The following is an 18,274-nucleotide window of genomic DNA, read 5'->3' as shown; positions in this document are numbered from 1 at the left end:
ATACAGAATGATCGAGAAAATAATAAAACCAAAAGAAATTATGCAAGAGGAAAAGACGAAAGAAAATGAGAACACGTCACAATGAAAGGAGAGAGAGAGAGAGAGAGAGAGAGAGAGAATGACTGAGAAAAAAAAAAAATCAAGCTCAAGAATGCGAAGGAGAGAGAGGCAAAGAGGAAAGGAGAGAAACCAGAGTAAAAGAAGGGAAAGGAGGAATGAGGGAAAAAGAATGACTGAGAAAAAACAAAAACAAGTTAAAGAATGCGAAGGAGAGAGAGGCAAAGAGGAAAGGAGACCAAACCAGAGGAAAGAAGGGAAAGGAGGAAACAGGGAAAGAGGAACGAGATTAAGACCCAGAGATTCAGAGTTACAGGTTTCAACAGTGTCGTTAGTGCAGGAAGCGGGTTGGCTGCTGTGATTTTTTTTCTTCTGTTTTTTTAATCTTTTTCTTGCATTCTCTTCCCCTTATTCCTGTTTTTTTGTATCGCTGTTTTATTATTTCTTCTCTCATTCGTTATTTGTTTTCCTTTTTTGTTCTATTCTCGTCTTCTCCTCCTCTCTTCTCTTTCCTTATCCTTTTTATCACTCGTTTTATCCTCTTTTATTTCATTCTCGCCTTCCTCTCCTCCTCCTCCTCCTCCTCGTCCTTATCTCTTATTGCTGTATTCTTTATTTTAACGCTCGATTTTTCTCCTTTTTTTTCTGTTCTCGCCTTCTCCTCCTCCTCTCCTTCCTTATCGCTAATTCCTGTATTCCTTTATTTCTCATCCTTTTTATTCCTTTTATTGTCCTATTCTCGCTATCTCCTCCTCTTCTTCCTTATCTTTATTTGTTATCTCCTTTCCTTTATTCCTTCCTTTCCATATTTTCACGGGTTTGAGTCTACATTCTTTTCTTTCTTCGCTTTTTTTTCATTTTCTTTTATTCTTTTTTTTTTCTCCTCTCTCTCTCTCTCTCTCTCTCTCTCTCTCTCTCTCTCTCTCTCTCTCTCGTTCAGTTCTTCCATTTCCAAACTTTTAGTCTCCATTCTCCTCTTCCTCCTCCTCCTCCTCCTCTTTTTTTCCTTCCTTGCTTTCCTTCCTCCATTACTTCTCTCATTCTCAAGTTGTAGCTGTTCATTCTTCTCTTTCCCTTTCTTTCCTCCTCTTTCATTTTATTCCCTTCCTAAATTCTTCGGTTTCAAAAGCTCTTACTCTCAATTCTCTTCCTCCTCCTCTTCTTTCCTCCCGTTTTCTCCTTCCTCCCAATACTTCTCTCATTCTCTTGTTCTGGTTCTGCGTTTCTCTCTTTCTCTCTTCTCTCCGTTTCTCTCTTGTTTCCTCCGTGTATTTCTCTCTCTTCCAGTTCCTATTTCGTTCTTTTGTTTTAGTTTCTGCGTTCTTTTCTCTTCTCTTCTCTTTCTTCATTTCGTTCCTTCGTCTCTTAAGTCTCCATTCTTTTCTTCTTACTTCTCCTTTTCCTCCTCTTTCCTCCTCTCGTTCTTTTCTCCCTTCAATCCTTCTTTAGTTCTGCACTCTTCTCTTTCTCTTTTTTCCTCCTCCTTCATTCGTTCCCTCGCCCAAGTCTTCTGTTCCCCTGCACTTCTTCTCTTCTTCTCCTCCTCGTCTTCGTTGTTTCCTCTTCTCGTTCTTGTGTTCCTGTAATCATTCTTTCGTTCTATAGTTTTAGTTTCTGCATTCTTTCTCTTTCCTCTTCTTTCCTTCTCCTTCATTTCGTTCCTCAGTGCAATTCTTCCGTTTCCAAGCTTTTAAGTCTCCATTCTCCTCCTCGTCCTCTTCTTCTTTCTCCTCTCCTCCCTTTTTTTCGTCTTACTTCTATTTCTTATTCTTTCTCTTTTCTCTTCTTTCCTCCTCCTTCTTCTCGTTCCTCCGTGCAATTCTTCCGTTTCCAAGCTCTTAAGTCTCCATTCTTCTCCTCCTCCTAGTCCTCCTCCACCTCCTCCTTCTCTCCGCTTCTTCCTCCCTCCAATACTTCGTTCCGCCGCCCTGGCTCTGCATTCTTTGGGGCACATGTGGTCGAGGAGTTTTAAAGTTGCGCGGCTGTTGCAGGTTAAATAAAGATGATAAGTATTCGTCTTCACCCACTGAGAGAATATGAGAAGGCGGCAGGGAGGGAGAGACAGGCGGACAGGTGAACTGACAGGTAAATAGGCAGACAGATACAGATAGACAGACAGACAGATAGACGTACAGACAGACTTATAGATAAAAGGAAAGTAAGAAAGAAGGAAAGAGAGAAAGTTAGAATGGGAGAGAGAAAGAAAGAAAGAAAGGAAAAATGAAAGGAAGAGAGAAAAAGTGAGGAAATAAATGAAAGAATGAAAGAAAAAGAAAGGAAAGCAAACAAAGAAGCAATGGAGAGAGGAAAGAAAGAAAAAGGAAGGAAGAAAAGCGAAAAAAAAGAAAAAAAACAGGAAGAAGGAAAGAAAAACAAAATAAGAAAGAAAGAAAACAAGGAAAAAAGCAAAAGGAAGGAAGAAAGGAAGAAAAGAGAAAAAAGAAAAAAAAGAAAAAACAACAACAGCAAACAAAGAGAGAAAGAAGGAAAGAAAAACAAAATAAGAAGAAAGAAAGAAGGAAAGAAAAACAAAATAAGAAGAAAGAAAGAAGGAAAGAAAAACAAAATAAGAAGAAAGAAAGAAAACAAGGAAAAAAACGAAAGGAAGGAAGAAAAGAGAAAAAAGAAAAAAAGAAAAAACAACAACAGCAAACAAAGAGAGAAAGAAGGAAAGAAAAACAAAATAAGGGAAAGTGAGACAGAAAAAGGAAAAAAAAGACGAGAAAAGATTAAAAAAAATGAAATCAAAGAGTAAATTAATTCAGTTTTCCCTCACCATCAATCCTCCACTTACTTATTTACTATTAACTTTCCCTTCCTTGTATATCGCCCAGGTGAGGAGATGCAGAGATTACAGGTATCCGATTGCTAGAGGAAGACGCTAATTAGTGGAGGCTAAGCACCTTAATTAGTTTCATCAGGATCGGTGCAACTTTCCGACAAAAAATATACCTCAGTTGAATGATTGCCAGAGAAGTTCAGTGTTGGTGGTTGTGTGTGTGTGTGTGTGTGTGTGTGTGTGTGTGTGTGTGTGTTTTACCGTAAAGAAAGTAACGTGTGATAATTGAGTTGATGTTTGTTTTGACATTACAACTTCGAGTCCTAATATTAGAAGTTTTATTTATTTTTATATTTTTCTCTTTCATAATCAAATCGCTCTTGAATAAACAACTACAAAAGTCTCATAACCTTCAGAACACGTGAACTTGACCTAAACTTTTCCTCCTGTTGTTGTTGTTCTAAATAAGTTCCCTGATTTCTTTTATTTATATTCAAAAACTTTTATATTACCAAGATTTTTTTTTTTTCGGCTCCTCCCCTCACCCCCATCCACCAACACCAGACCGCAAACGAGGTACTCAAAAGTTTAGCTCGAGGGGAAACTTTTTTATTATTATTGTGGGCAAACTTTTCTCTGTACAGACTTGAGCAGCGGTATTATTAGCGGGGAGTGTGGCGGAGATGCAGAAACGGGCACATAAGGGAGACAATAAAAAAATAAGAAAGGAAAAGAAGAAAATCATAAGAAAACGAAGAGAAAAACATTAGCAAAAACAGACCAAGCAAGGCAAAGCGGAAAAAAGAATTGACTTGATCAGTTTGATGTTTGGTGGGAATACAAAAACTTGTCCAAAAAAAAACAAGAAATAATATGAAATGAAAAGAAGAAAAGGAAATTAGAGTGAAAATATTAGTGAAAAGAGAGACGAACCGCGTAAAGTTTGGGGGAAATACAGAATCGTGCACAGAGAAAAATACATCGAAAAAGTACGATTGGAAAAGAAGAAAATGAAGAGAAAATGAGAAAGAAAATGAAGAGAAATATAATAGAAGATATTTAAAGGGTTCAAATGTCCACCCAGAAGATGAGACGAGGTTAAGAAGGAAGATGAAGAAAATAAAAAAAAATATGAAAAAGAAAAACAAAGAGTGCGCAAGAGGAGAGAGAGGAAGAAATGGAGAGGCCGAACAGAAGAGAGGAGAAGAGGATGGAGGCAAGGGAAGGAGAAAAAATTGAGTGAGGATAGAATTGCAATGGAACTAAAGAGGAAGGAGAGAAAATTGAAAATGGGAAACGACATCAGAATAGTTAGTTAGCGAAATGTACGAAAGAAAAATACGAAAAAAATAAACTAATTAGAAAACCACGAAAAACAATTGATTAAAAAAATACAAAGAAGGATGAGAAATCGAACAGGCCAACAAAAGAACAGAAAAGTAAAAAAAAACGTGGAAAAAAGGAAAGAAGAAAATTTAACTTAGCAGAAAAATGTTGTTCCGAATAAAAAAAAAAAAGAGAGGAGGGTCTGAAAAAATAAATAAAAGGGAGGAGGGGAAAGTTTGGCAAATAAAAAAATCCCAGGAGTCGGTTAAGAAAGAAAGAAAATAACGGTTAGAGGAAAAATAGCTCCCGAATAAAAGAGAGGTGAGAAAGAACGGAACAAGGTTAAAAAGTGAATTACAGGACAGACTTAGCTACAAAAAATACACGGACGTTTTTTCGAGAGTTAGGAAATAGGAAGAAGGAAGAGGAATAAAAAATACGAAAAAAGGAAGAGGGATAAAATATAGAGGTAGTTGTTTTCTATTGATTTCTTCTTATTCTCCTCTTTCCTCCTCTTTTTCTCCTCTCTTTCGCTCCCTGTTGTTCCTTAAAAGAAGAGAAAAAAGAATGAAAGGAATGAAAATGAAAAAAACTAAAAAGAATGAAAGAAAGGAATGAAAATGAGAAAAACTGTACAAAAGAATGAAGGATGAAGATAATAATAATAACACAATAATAGAAACACTAATTATCAGGCAACTCAAATATACGAAGCTTGTACAGTATTTAAACATGTACTGGTCACGTTCTTGCCATGTACAGCACAGGTAGTTGGTCGTTCCCCGAAAATATACGAGTAGAGAAGCTTAGTACACACACACACACACACACACACACACACACACACACGCAAAGGAAATTGAAAATTCCGTGAAGCGTGATCATTTGTACGTGTGTGTGTGTGTGTGTGTGTGTGTGTGTGTGTGTGTGTGTGTGTGTGTGTGTGTGCGCGCTTAGATGAGAGAAAAATTGTAGAGAGAGAGAGAGAGAGAGGAGGAGGAGGAGGAGGAGGAGGTCTTGCCCGCCCTGATGGCCACTTAGGGAGGAAACTCCGCCCATCCAGGTGAGGTACACGAAGGTTTTTATAATAGGGAGGCTAACGAGTTGTGGCAGGGGGGGGGATGGGGGGGAAGGGGTCGGGAGGGCAGGGGGACAGAAGGAAAGTTGGGTGGGCGTAAGGGGAAGGGAGGGTAAGCTAAGGTTTCGTGGGTGGGAAGGGAAGGGAAGGGTCGAGCATGGGCAGTGGAGAAGGTAGAAGGGGTAGGGGACTGAGGGAGTGCAAAGGGACGGGGGGGAAGGGAGTAGGGAGGGAGGGCAGGGTGCAATTTGCAGTTGGAAGGGGAAGAGGCAGGGGGGGGGGGAAGGAAAGGGGATGGAAGGGTTTGCAAGAGGAGAGAGAGGTGGGAATGGAGAGGCCATACTGAAGAGAGGAGAAGAGGATGGAGGGGGGGCGGAGGAGGCGGGAAGGGAGTGGGCGCGGAAAGGGGAGAAAGGGGAGGTTGGAAAGGGGAAGGGATGGGGAGAGGAAGAGGGTGAAAGGGAGGAAGGGAGGAGGGAATGGAGAGGCCTTACAGAAGAAAGAAGAGAATGGAGGGGGGGCGGAGGAGGCGGGAAGGGAGTTGGCGCTAGCAGGGGAGAAAGGGAGGTTGGAAGGGGGAAGAAGGTGAAGGGGAGGAAGGGAGGAGGGTCGGTAGATGGAAGGGAGAGGGAAGGAGTTGCGACGTGCCTCCCATTCTCTTTCTCTCTCCCTGTTTTTTTTTGTTTTTTTCTTTTTTTTCTTTTTCCTTCCCTTCCTACCTGCTGCCTACCTGTTTTATTTATTTATTTTTTTTTTTTTTTTCGTTTCTATTCCTTCCTTTCTTCTGTGGCCCTTTTTTCGTTTCTCTTCCATCTTTTCTATTTCTTATTTTACTTTTATTATTTCCTCTTTTTTTATTTGTCTTTCCCTCCAATTTCCTTTCCTTCCTTCCTTCCTGCCTTTACTTTTCCATTCTTGCATTTCCTTCCTTATTTTTTGGTCTCTGTTCCTCCCTTCTTTTACTCCATCGTACCTTTCCATTTTCCTCCCTTCCCTTCTTCATCATTTCCTTCCTTCCCTTCCTTAGTGTCTTCGTTCCATCCCTTCTTCCTATCTCTCTTACCGCGAATTATATTTTCATCCTTCGTTTCTTCCTGCCATTGTTCTCTCCTTCATTTCTATTCTTCTCCTTCCTTCCTTTCTTACGTCTCCTTCATTCCTTCCTTCGTTCCTTCGTTTTCCACAATCATCCCCTCTCTCTAACTTGGGTCTTTCGTTCCTTCGTTCCTTCCCTCATTCATCGCCTTCCTTCCTTTTCCTTCACTTTCTCTGTTCCCACTTTCTACCTCGGCTCTCTCCGTCTTCCTTCTTCTCTGTCATGTAAAGTTCCGTCGATAAACAAAAATAAAACTAGAAGAATAAATACTGGGGCTTTTTTAATCGCAAGTCCTTCGTCTGCCTTCCTCACGCTCCCTTCCTCTCCCTCTCTCTTCCTTTTCCCTCACTTCCCGACCTGGGGTTTTTTTTTGTCCTTCTCTCTCCTCCCTTTTCATCCCCTATTCTGTTTTCCTTTCCCTTCCTTTTCCTTCCCTCTCTTTCACTCTCTCACCTCATAACCCTTCCGTCCACTTTGCCTCCCCTCCTATTCTCTCTCTCTCTCTCTCTCTCTCTCTCTCTCTCTCTCTCTCTCTCTCTCTCTGTTCTCCTTCCTTCCCTCCCGGCGTTTTGAGAGAGAGAGAGAGAGAGCGGGCGTGGTCATGTTCTGAATTTGTTCGTTTTTCTCTTTCTCTCTTTTTATCTGTGTGTGTGTGTGTGTGTGTGTGTGTGTGTGTGTGTGTGTGTGTGTGTGTGTGATGTATTTTTCTTTATTTTCTTTAGTATTTGTTTTATTTTGTGCATTTTATCCTCGTGTTTTATTTTCTTATTTTTTTATTCTTGTTTTTTTCTTGAATTTAGCATCTTTTTTTTTTTTCAAGCCCACTGTATATTTTGTTTGTTTGGTCGAATGCACTCTTTTATATACTCTCTCTCTCTCTCTCTCTCTCTCTCTCTCTCTCTCTCTCTCTCTCTCTCTCTCTCTCTCTCTCTGTTCGCCTTGTTCACTGTGTATTTACTTTTGCCTTCCTTTCTGTATACTCTTCCTCTGTTTGATCAAGGTACTTTCTTTCCTCTTATTTTTCCCTCTCCCTTTTTTCCCTTCATGGTGGTGCCTAGTATTGCTTTAGCTGTTAAAAATGAGGTTTCCGTTTTTGGGTAGTGTAGGCTCAGGAAGCGAAGAGAGAGAGAGAGAGGGAGATATATAGATAGATAGATAGGGAGTCAGATGGGCTGGATTAGGTTAGGTTAGGTTAGGTTAGGTTATATAGATAGATAGATAGGGAGTTAGATAAAGAGAGAAGGAGGGGAGGGAGGAAGGAACAGGAGAAGGGAAAGGATGAAAAGGCAAAATAAAAGTAAGAAATCGAATGAAAAAAAGAAAAGCAAAACCAATTGAAGGGAATAGAAAAAGAAAGCAAGAGGAATATGGACGTAGCAAGGAATCTATACCCGGAATGGTGTGGGAATGAATTATATAAGGATACATAAATTCTTGAGTGTATTGACTGAGTGTGATGGATGTGTCGATGGGAATGTCTGTGTGTGTGTGTGTGTGTGTGTGTGTGTGTGTGTGTGTGTGTGTGTGTGTGTGTTAGATGGTAGGGGAGGTAAGCGCAGTGTGGCCTGATCATTCTTATTGCTGAATACATGATTTTGAGTCTACATTTTATTTTATTTTTTTATTTTGTATTTATTTTTCTTTTGTATTCAATTATTTTATGCAGGCTACGTTCTCTCTCTCTCTCTCTCTCTCTCTCTCTCTCTCTCTCTCTCTCTCTCTCTCTCTCTCTCTCTCTCTCTCTCTCTCTATCTATATCTATTAAACTTTATCATCATACCTTAACTAAGACTTCGTATGGGCAGGAGGGAGAGGTGAAAAAGTCTACGGAGAGCGCCCGCCAGGTTTTACTTTGTCTCAGTATTACGTAGAATCTTTCGCTATCTCTCTATCTCTCTTTTTATTTATCTACCTATCTATCTCTTTACCTCTATATACCTTTATCTCTCCATCAACCTATCATATTTATATATCTCCATCTATCAATCAGTCAATCTATTTTATTCTCCTAATCTGTCTATCTGTATGAATCTATCAGTGTCTCTGTATATTTGTATTTATATTTTCTGCAGGATTTTTGTTGGTTATGAACGTCAAAATCTTTACTTCTCTCTCTCTCTCTCTCTCTCTCTCTCTCTCTCTCTCTCTCTCTCTCTCTCTCTCTCTCTCTCTCTCTCTCTCTCTCTCTCTCTCTCTCTCTCTCTCTCTCTCTCTCTCTCTCTCTCTCTCTCTCTCTCTCTCTCTCTCAGGTCAGTTTTGTTCTTCCTTGTGATTTTACGTTTTTCAGGATAAGAGACGAAGATAAAAGGGGAAAAGAAAAAGAAACGGCGGATGCGAAGAAAATTTGAAAGACGTTATATTTATATTTCACAAGCGTTATCAGGAAATCTTCGAGTCAGTGCTTTTAGCGAAGAGTGCAGCCGACACAGACAGACAAGGGAGGCAGCGGGCACGGATTTCGGCCTAATACACTTTTAACTTTACTTACTCGTGCATTATTTCGTCAGTCGTAGATGTCTGCCTCTTGCATTACCCGCTTCCCTTACGATGTTATCACTGAGCCGGAACATTCACTTGTGCTTCAGGTTTTTCCTTGGCAAGCCGGGAAAACATGATTATAGAAACTTAGACATTACGGAGATGAATAAGTGAAAGCGTGCATTTGCTATAAAGAGTAAATAGAAGAGTGTGTTTTCTGGCAAGCCGGGAAAACATGATTATAGAAACTTTGACATTACGGAGATAAATAAGTGAAAGCGTGCATTTGCTATAAAGAGTAAATAGAAGAGTGTGTTAAACATGATTATAAAAACTTTGACATTACGTAGAGAAATAAGTGAAAGCGTGTATTTGCTATAAAGAGTAAATAGAAGAGTGTGTTTTCTGGCAAGCCGGGAAAACATGATTATAGAAACTTTGACATTACGGAGATAAATAAGTGAAAGCGTGCATTTGCTATAAAGAGTAAATAGAAGAGTGTGTTTTCTGGCAAGCCGGGAAAACATGATTATAGAAACTTTGACATTACGGAGATAAATAAGTGAAAGCGTGCATTTGCTATAAAGAGTAAATAGAAGAGTGTGTTTTCTGGCAAGCCGAGAAAGCACGATTACTGAAGCTTTGGCATTACGTAGAGAAATAAATGAAAGCGTGCATTTGCTATAAAGAGAAAATATAAGTGTTTCTTTTTCCTTGTAAGCAGAGAGAGCACTATTACAGAAGCTTTAGTATTACGTAGAGAAATAAGTGAAAGAGTGCATTTGCTCTAAAGAGAAAATATAAGTGTTTCTTTTTCCTTGTAAGCAGAGAGAGCACTATTACAGAAACTTTGACATTACGTAAATAAATAAGTGAAAGCGTGTATTTGCTATGAAGAGAAAATAGAATTGTTTTTTTTTTTCCTGGTAAGCAGAGACAACACTATTACAGAAGCTTTAGTATTACGTAGAGAAATAAGTGAAAGAGTGTATTTGCTTTGAAGAGAAAATAGAAGTGTTTCTTTTTCCCTGGTAAGAAGAAGCATTCTCCCTTTCCTTTTTTTTTTCTTTTTTTTTTTTACAGCAAAGGAGACAGTTCAAGGGCACAAAAAAAGTAAACATTAATAAAATAAAAAAGCCCGCTACTCGCTGCTCCTAAAAAGAATCCAAAGAGGTGGCCGAAAGATAGGTCACTTACTTACCTTTCTCATCTTCCCTCAACATGGCTCTTTATTTTCCATGGAGAGAGACAGACATGGATAGACAGACAGACAGACATACAGACACTTGTAATCCCAATCACCAATATCATCACACATTTTCCTCGTCATCACAATCACCACCATCATCGTCATCAATAATTTCATCTCTTTGCTAGTAGCACGATGCATTTTTCGAGACTAAAATGAAAACAGAAACTTCTTTTTTAATCTTGAATATCACAGGCGACAGGAGGAAGAGGAGGAGGAGGAGGAGGAGGAGGAGGAGGAGGAGGAAGAACAGGTGTTACACAGGTGCATATGTATGAAACAGCACCACCGTCAAAGAGGAGGAAGAGGAAGACGAGGTGGAGGAGGAGGAGGACAAGGAGGAGGAGGAGGGGGAGGGATGCAACACACTTTTACAAATCTAAAGAACAAAACCTCAACAAAATTTCCCTTTATTTTTCTCCCCCTTTCCTTTCACTCCTTTCCCATCGTTTTGCCACATCTTCTCTTTATCTCCCTTCCCTTTACCTTACTCCTATAATCTTTACCTTATCTTCTTTTTACTCTCCCGATCCTTCCATCCCATTCTGTCTCTTTCCCCTCTCCCTTTCCGCTCCTCCTTTCATCCTTTCCTCTACCTAATTCCTCTTTTAACTACCTTCATCTTCTTCCCCTTGCATCCAAATTCCTTCCCTCCCCTCCCGTCTCCTTCGTCCTTCCCTCTCCACTCCTCCTTTCTCCCTTTTCTGTACCTTATTTATCTTTTAATTAACTTCTCACCTTCCCCTTGCCTTCCCATTACCTCCCTCTCTTCCCTTCTCTTTCCCCCTCCACTTTCTACCCTTTTACCTCTCCCGTATTCATCTTTTCATTACCCTCATCATCTTCCCCTCATAGACCCAGCCCTTCCGTCCCTTCCCTTCTCTTTCCCCCTTCCCCTACTCACCTAATCTGTGTCACCACTGTCCCCCTTCCCTTTACCCTCCCTTCCCTCCTCCGCTACCCCGCCACCTTTAACCTTTCCCGTCACCCTCTCCCGCCCTCACAAATATCCTCGTACAAGCCACTCCTTAGATTTCCCGCCCTTGCTCCTCGCGCGCGTGAAATATTTCCAAGGAGTCTCACGATTTTTGCGTCAGGCTCGATGTAGTATTTCTTGACGCCTCTTATTTTTCAAGGGTAATATTTTCTCTCCGCGCGTTTTCTTATTTCACTTGGGGTTTTACTCTTACGTTTTACTCTTGAAGTGGGGAGTTGTTTTATGGTTTGTTATTTGCGAGTTTGGATGGGTTGGTTAGGTGTGTGTGTGTGTGTGTGTGTGTGTGTGTGTGTGTCCATTTGACTATTACCCAAGGTGTTTTACAAATGAGACATGTGCGGTGCATGAAATTTAGGTATACTTAAAATTCATGAGTCTTTAGCTAACGAAACAGGTGTGAGGTGCTTCAATTCCAGGTGTATCGTCATTGAAACTTAGGTGTGTGTGGTGCGAGGAATCCATTGTGTCGAACTTACCTGTGTGTTTTGCAGGAAGTGATGCTAGGAGTGTGTGTGTGTGTGTGTGTGTGTGTGTGTGTGTGTGTGTGTGTGTGTGTGTGTGTTAGCCAGATGTTCGGTGCTACGAGTCCAGGTGTGTGTGTCGTCTGCACCTGTGTGTTTTGCAGTTAGCCAGGTGAGCGGTGCTTCCAGGTGTCAGGGGAGATTCATTAGCGCGCGTGTGTCATGTGCTGATGGCGAGCGCGTCACGCTGGCACATAAACCTGTTAGGCGGGGCCATTACGGGAAATGAACCAATGATTTCCACGTTAATTGCATGCTTAAAGACTCTCGCGCCGGGGACGAAATATGAGCGTTTTCCTACACATTTTTTATAACGTGATTCGTGTTGGTGTTTTTTTTTCTATTTGTTTTCTGGTGTTTTTTTCTTAAGTTTTTTGTTTTGTTTTATTTGTGGAGGGGAGAGGAAGGAGGGAAGGGGATGTGTGTGTGTGTGTGTGTGTGTGTGTGTGTGTGTGTGTGTGTGTGTGTGTGTGTGTGTGTGTTTGTTGTGTGTGTGAACTGAATAACAAGTGGAAACACACACACACACACACACACACACACACACACACACACACACACATCATTACACCAGGGGAGGCGGTGGCTGAGTGGTTAGCGTGCGGGCCTTGCATTCACCGCGTGATGGACGACGCGGGCTCGTATCCCCACGCTACCACCTGGGATTTTTCAGTCACCGCCGAGTGGCCTAAAAATACCCACATGCTGTCCTGAAGACCACCATCAACCCGGACTCTAAAAGAAACCGTCCAAGTGAATCAAGAATGAGTTCCGGGGGGCAGCATGAGCCAAGAATAAATGGCGCCACTTTAAAAATTGCCTGCGTCATGACGGGCTTGGGCCGACCACCAGGCCCCTGAAGAAAGACTACCGGCGCTATAAGCGAACGTGTAAAAAAAAATCATAAATATCCACTACCACGCTACCCGATTATGGTCCTTTGTGTGTGCATGTGTGTGTGTGTGTGAGGGAGAGTGCATATCCGTTCCTTGGCATAACGTGTATTGCTGTCCCTCGATATATTGGCCCCGGGAAGAGCAATAAAGATGAATAGATAAAGAAAACCCGGCAGGAAATAGCTCTCGCGTCTGCTAACCAATATCTTAAGAGCCTTCCAGCCATAATATCGCGTGACCCGCAAGCACGATAACCGAAAGCATTGTATCGGAGGGGAGAGAAGTACCGGGGATTTAGGTTCATGACGTTAGGTTAGGTTCGCCCTGGTCTGATCGCGTGCCAGACTCGTATTATCCTGAGGCAGTAACTTAACCTCCCCGAAAGAGCTTGGAACTGCATTGTGAGGGGTCTTTTGGGGTATTGTTGTGTGTCGGGGGGGGAGGGCGGAGGTTGTCTGTGTGTGTGTGTGTGTGTGTGTGTGTGTGTGTGTGTGTGTGTGTGTGTGTGTACCTGTGTTTTTCATTCGCCATACCCTGATCATGTGCTGGATTCGAGGTAGCCAGCTGTGTGTGTGTGTGTGTGTGTGTGTGTGTGTGTGTGTGTAGCTACCTCTTAATTTATTCACACTAATGTCCATATTAAACTCACCATTAGCCTCGCTTTCCTGAATGTGTAATAAGGGCTTTAAGAGGCGCCGCGGCTGAGTGATGGCCCGCCGTGGCCGCGACAGCTATGGGACGGTTCTTAAATTACTGACGAGGGCCGAATGTTGCCTCACCTGACCCCGCCGGCGTGCGATCGATGGCTCTATTTTGTCTGGGTTTGTTTGATGCCATTTGGTGTAGTGCTGGCCTTTGTGGCGGAGGGGAATTGTGACAGACATTATTCGGATAGTATATTGTTATTAATATTGTCGCATTTGTCTCTTATTAATGTATTGGTTAGGGCGAACTTCAGAGAATGCTTCGGTAACAATTATATTTCAGTGGATGCTTTCTTATGTTAATATTTCCCGGATTGCAGCGTGCTATGTATTATTTTGGGTGATATTGATTTTGTGTTTGTGTGTGTAATTATTTATATACAAAAAGCAAAGAATTGTCTATCTTATTTCTCTATGGCTCTTGCTAACTCAAACATATATGGATAAGAAATCACAAAAGAATGATCTGCCAATATCAGTATCAAACATTCACCATCATTATTTGTATACTGGTAACTCCATATCACATTCTGTATAATTCCGGTAAGATTTCGTGTATATGTTTCAAACCTGATTGGGAATAGGAGATATTATGGGCGTGTAAAAAGTATGGGAACATGATATCAGGAACAGTCGTCTTAGTGCCGGGCGTCTTTTCCTTGCGTGCATTGTTAACTAAGCGGAAACAGTAACCCATCGGCCTATCCAATGCGTCCCCACAACCCAAATATTATGAGACATTTCGCCGCCCAAGAACACATATTTGACAAGGCTTTCGTAGGAGTTGTGGGCATTTCCAGGGGTAGTTTTATGACACTGGTGGTAGTCAGACCCTTCTTCTGTACCGTGAACTTAAAGAAACACTCATTAGAACCCGATTGATCCCCTCTTTGACCTTTAGAAATAGCTGATGTGATATGGCAGAGAGTCTTGTTATACCTGCCTCAGACTCACACATTTTCCTTCAGCCCACCCTCCTACTCTCCCCGGCCGCCCCTCTAAACCCTTCCTCCTCTCCATTCCCCAACAAACTCAGACTCACGTTTCTCCTTTTTAGTCTACCAGTCCACTCTCCTTAACCGTTCCCCTCACTCACCCTTCCTCCTCTTCCATTCCCTAACAGACTCGCATTTTTTCCTAGCCCACTCTCCTCCTCTACCCCACCTCCCCCTCCCCTACGTTCCCCAACAATTACAACCCACCCATTTCAATTTATCCCTTCTTCCAAGCCTCCTCCCTCCAACCCAAGCGTCCGTTCCACCCCTTCTCCTCTCCCTGCCTCCCTCCTCACTACCGGCACGTGGCTCGCTCCCTCCCTCGCCGTCCCAGCTGTCGCCCGAGCCCTGACCCAAGGCCGCAGCAGCTCGCCGGCCGCTGCTGTTCCGTCTTCATCAGCCACGGACATAATGCTCTAATTGGCTGTTTGTCCCGAGATCAATAGTCGATAAGCCGACTGAGACCCTCGACCTCCGCCCCTCCTCTCTGTACCCTTCCCTGTTCCTCCCCGCCCCTACCCCCAGCACCCCTTTCCTGCCCCTGTCCAATACTCCTTTCTTGGTCCACGTAGCTCCTGCCTCGCCCTATCAAAGCCCCATCCCTCACAGCCCTGCCCTATCTATAGCCCGATCTCTCAGCTAACGGCGTCTGCTACACTCCCATCCAGTCTAACCCTACAAATCCAAATCACCCACAAAGTCCTGTCAAAGCCCCATTCCTCACGGCACTACCATATCCAAAGCCCGATCTCTCACGTAACGGCTTCTGCCACATCCCCGCCCAGCCTGGCTAGACTAACACATCAATTCTCTCAGTCCCGCCCCGCCCCGCCCCGTCCCACCCCGCCTCGGCCCGTCCCTGCCTGCTCTAAATACCCCCTGCTGCCTCATAACCCAGTCCCTTTCCAGCACAGCCATTCCCTTAGAACCATTCCAAACACCCTCACACAGCCCTCACTTGGCTCTTATAGTTCCATCCCTTTCATTCCCTCCCATCCCATTCCATTACCCTTCCATCCCCGACATTTTGCATCCTATCCCTTGTTTCCTGGCTTCCACCCTCTCACTCCACCCAGCTTCTCTCTTACCCACCAGTTTCTTATCCACTACTTCTTTCATCACCCCAGACTCTTCCACTTACTCCACCCCAGCCTTTCCACCCTTCACCCACCCCCAGGTCGTCCCACTCTCTCCCCATCACACACTACATCCTACTGCCTCACCGAATCACCCCACCCACCCAACCCAGCCTCCTCCTCCTCTTCCTCTCCTACCCCTTCCTCCTCCACCTCCTTTCCCCAGCCTGCAAGTCCCCAGTGCGTGCAAGAGGAACTTTTTCTCATCAAGTCCTGCATGGAAATTGGTGTCTCGCAAGATTATCATTCGTTTTCATCTGTGTCGCCGGGCCGAAAGTTTGCCTCGGCCTCGGCGGGCTTTCAATTGATAGAGTGGGATGGGAAAGTTTACTGATGGTTGTGGTGGTGGGCATTTTTTACGCGGTGTGTAATTACGTAGACAGTTAATGAGTTTGCCTGACTTTTTTTTATACGTCTTTTTTTTTTACAACAAAGGAGACAGCTCAAGGGCACAAAAAAAAGGAAACAATAATAAAAAAAAGCCCGCTACTCGCTGCTCCTAGATGCCTATAACGACAGTAGGCTTGCTTGAGGGGCCTGGATGGTATTCGCCCCAGCCCGTCATGGCGCAGGCAAGTGTTTATAGTGGCGCCATCTTCTCCTGACGTGTGTGTGTATGTTTGTTTGATGGGTAGCGCTTAGGTGCATTACTATTATGGGCGTGGAAAGATGATGATGAAGATGATAGTAAAGATGAGGATTCAATAGTGGAATAGTAAAGCAATAATAAAGAAATAGGATAGATTTTCCGCGGTGTAATTAGGTAGATAGTTTAAGATAGTTTGGCTGACGTGTGTGTGTGTGTGTGTGTGTGTGTGTGTGTGTGTGTGTGTGTGTGTGTGTGTGTGTGTGTGTGTGTAGGAGCTCGGTGAATTATTATTATTGTGGGAGTGGGAATGAGATAAAAAAAGTGATGTTAGTAAAGATGTTAGTAATAAAAACAATAATTCAATAGTAAATATCGTAGCTCTGTTTTCTTACCTGCGTTTTCATCTCCTTGGGTCATTAATTTGTTACCTGATCTTAAAGCCTTACTCATTAGCACTCATCCTCTGCAGTTAACGATTTTCTTTTATTTATTTAACCTCATTTTATCCACCGCTTGATGCTCTTCCTCTCCCCTTCAGCGTACCCCCCCCCCTCCCTCCCACCCGTCTTTCTCCCTTTTCTTCTCTCCTCTTATGCTCCCTTTTCCCCTTTGGCAGTACACTTTTTCATTATATTTCCTCCTCCCCTTCAACGTGGCCCTCCTTGTGTCCCTCCATCTCACACTTCCCTTTCTCCCATTTCTGCTCGCTCTCCATTGCTCCATTCTCCCCTAATGCTCCCTTTTCCCCTTTGGCAGTACACTTTTTCATTATATTTGTTCCTCCCCTTCAACGTGGCCCTCCTTGTGTCCCTCTAGTTCACATTTCCCTTTCTCCCCTTCAGCGTAACTCCCTCCCTCCCCTTTGTTCTTTCTTATTAAATCACCATTCCCTCTCCCCGTCTTTGGAAGTAGACCATTTGATGATATTTTTCCTCCCCTTCAACTTGGCCCCAGCATTTGTTCCTCTCACTTAAATTTCCCTTTCTCCCCTTCAGTGTAACTCTCCTCCCCTTCTTTCTCTCCCCCTTTGGAAGTACCGATTTTCATAACCTCTTCTTCCTCCCCTTCAACGCGGCGCCTATATTTGTCGCTCTAATTCAGACTTTCCTTTCTCTCCCTTCTTTCTCTTAATGATTCCCCGATCCCTTTCTCCGTTACCCCATTTCATAAGCTCTTTCCTCCTCCTCTCTCTTGACAAGCCGCCTGCAGTTTTCCCTTCTAATTCATGCTTCCCTTTCTCTCCCTTCTTTCTCCTAATAATTCCCCGATCCCTTTCTCCGTTACCCCATTTCATAAGCTCTTTCCTCCTCCTCCCTCTCTTGACAAGGCGCCTGCACCTTTCCCTTCTAATTCATGCTTTCCTCCCCCCCCCCCCCCTTCTTTCTCCTAATGATTCCCCGATCCCTTTCTCCGTTACCCCATTTCATAAGCTCTTTCCTCCTCCTCTCTCTTGACAAGCCGCCTGCAGTTTTCCCTTCTAATTCATGCTTCCCTTCCCCCCCCCTTCTTTCTCCTAATAATTCCCCGATCCCTTTCTCCGTCACCCCATTTCATAAGCTCTTTCCTCCTCCTCTCTCTTGACAAGGCGCCTGCAGTTTTCCCCTCTACTTCATGCTTCCCTTTTTCTCCCCTTTTGCTGTTTTGTTCGTCCTTTATTTCAGCTTCCCTTTCTTTCCTTTGCAGATTTATTCGTCCCTTTAGCTCACACGTCTCTCTGTCTTCTTGTCGTTTTTGTTTTTTTCCTTTTTTCCCTTTGTTTCCTTTAGAGTCATTTTTCCCATTAACTATTCGTCCGTTTATTTCACACTTCCCTTTTTCTCTTTTTTTTTTCTACAACGAAGGAAACAGCTCAAGGGCACAAAAAAAGTAAACAATAATAAATAAAAAAAAAGCCCGCTACTCGCTGCTCACAAAAAGAATCCAAAGAGGTGGCCGAAAGAGAGGTCAATTTCGGTTGCAGTTGTGTTTTCTTTTTCCCTGGTTCTCTCTGTAGTTATATTTTTCCATTTACTTATAGCCTACTGCCATTTTGTCCCCTTAGTAGTTATATTCTTGTCTTAGTTTCCTCTCACGGTCTTACTTTCCCCTTTAATTAACCGTTCCCTCTCTCCTTGGCAGTGCCGGTGTCCGTGATGTCCGGCGTGGCGGGAGTGCCTGCGCGGCTGCCCTGCGTGGTGATCCAGAAGCAACAGGAGGACTTGCCCATCCTGGTGCTGTGGTACAAGGACGGTGCCAGGCTGCCCTTTTACACGTGAGTATGGGGAAGCTGTGACTGTCAGGGTGGGGTGGAGGGAATTGGGGGAGAAAGTTGTTTATGGAGTGCGGTTGTGGGTGTATGTGTGCGTGTGTAGGGGGGTATGTATATGTGGATGG

General features: G+C 43.2%; 1 protein-coding gene across 1 annotated transcript in view; it reads left to right on the top strand.

Annotated features, from left to right (window-relative positions):
• LOC126980831 (nephrin-like) overlaps positions 1–18,274 on the top strand; it is a 211,982-nt gene that overhangs the window by 101,959 nt on the left and 91,749 nt on the right. Inside the window, exon 3 of the mRNA XM_050831109.1 lies at positions 18,020–18,152. Coding sequence (XP_050687066.1) covers positions 18,020–18,152 — 133 coding nt within the window. The remainder of the gene's footprint in view (positions 1–18,019; positions 18,153–18,274) is intronic.

Source organism: Eriocheir sinensis, chromosome 45 (assembly GCF_024679095.1).
Source record: "Eriocheir sinensis breed Jianghai 21 chromosome 45, ASM2467909v1, whole genome shotgun sequence".
Lineage (NCBI taxonomy): Eukaryota > Metazoa > Arthropoda > Malacostraca > Decapoda > Varunidae > Eriocheir > Eriocheir sinensis.
Note: the sequence above shows the minus strand (reverse complement) of the source record. Positions and strands in the feature narration are given on the sequence as shown.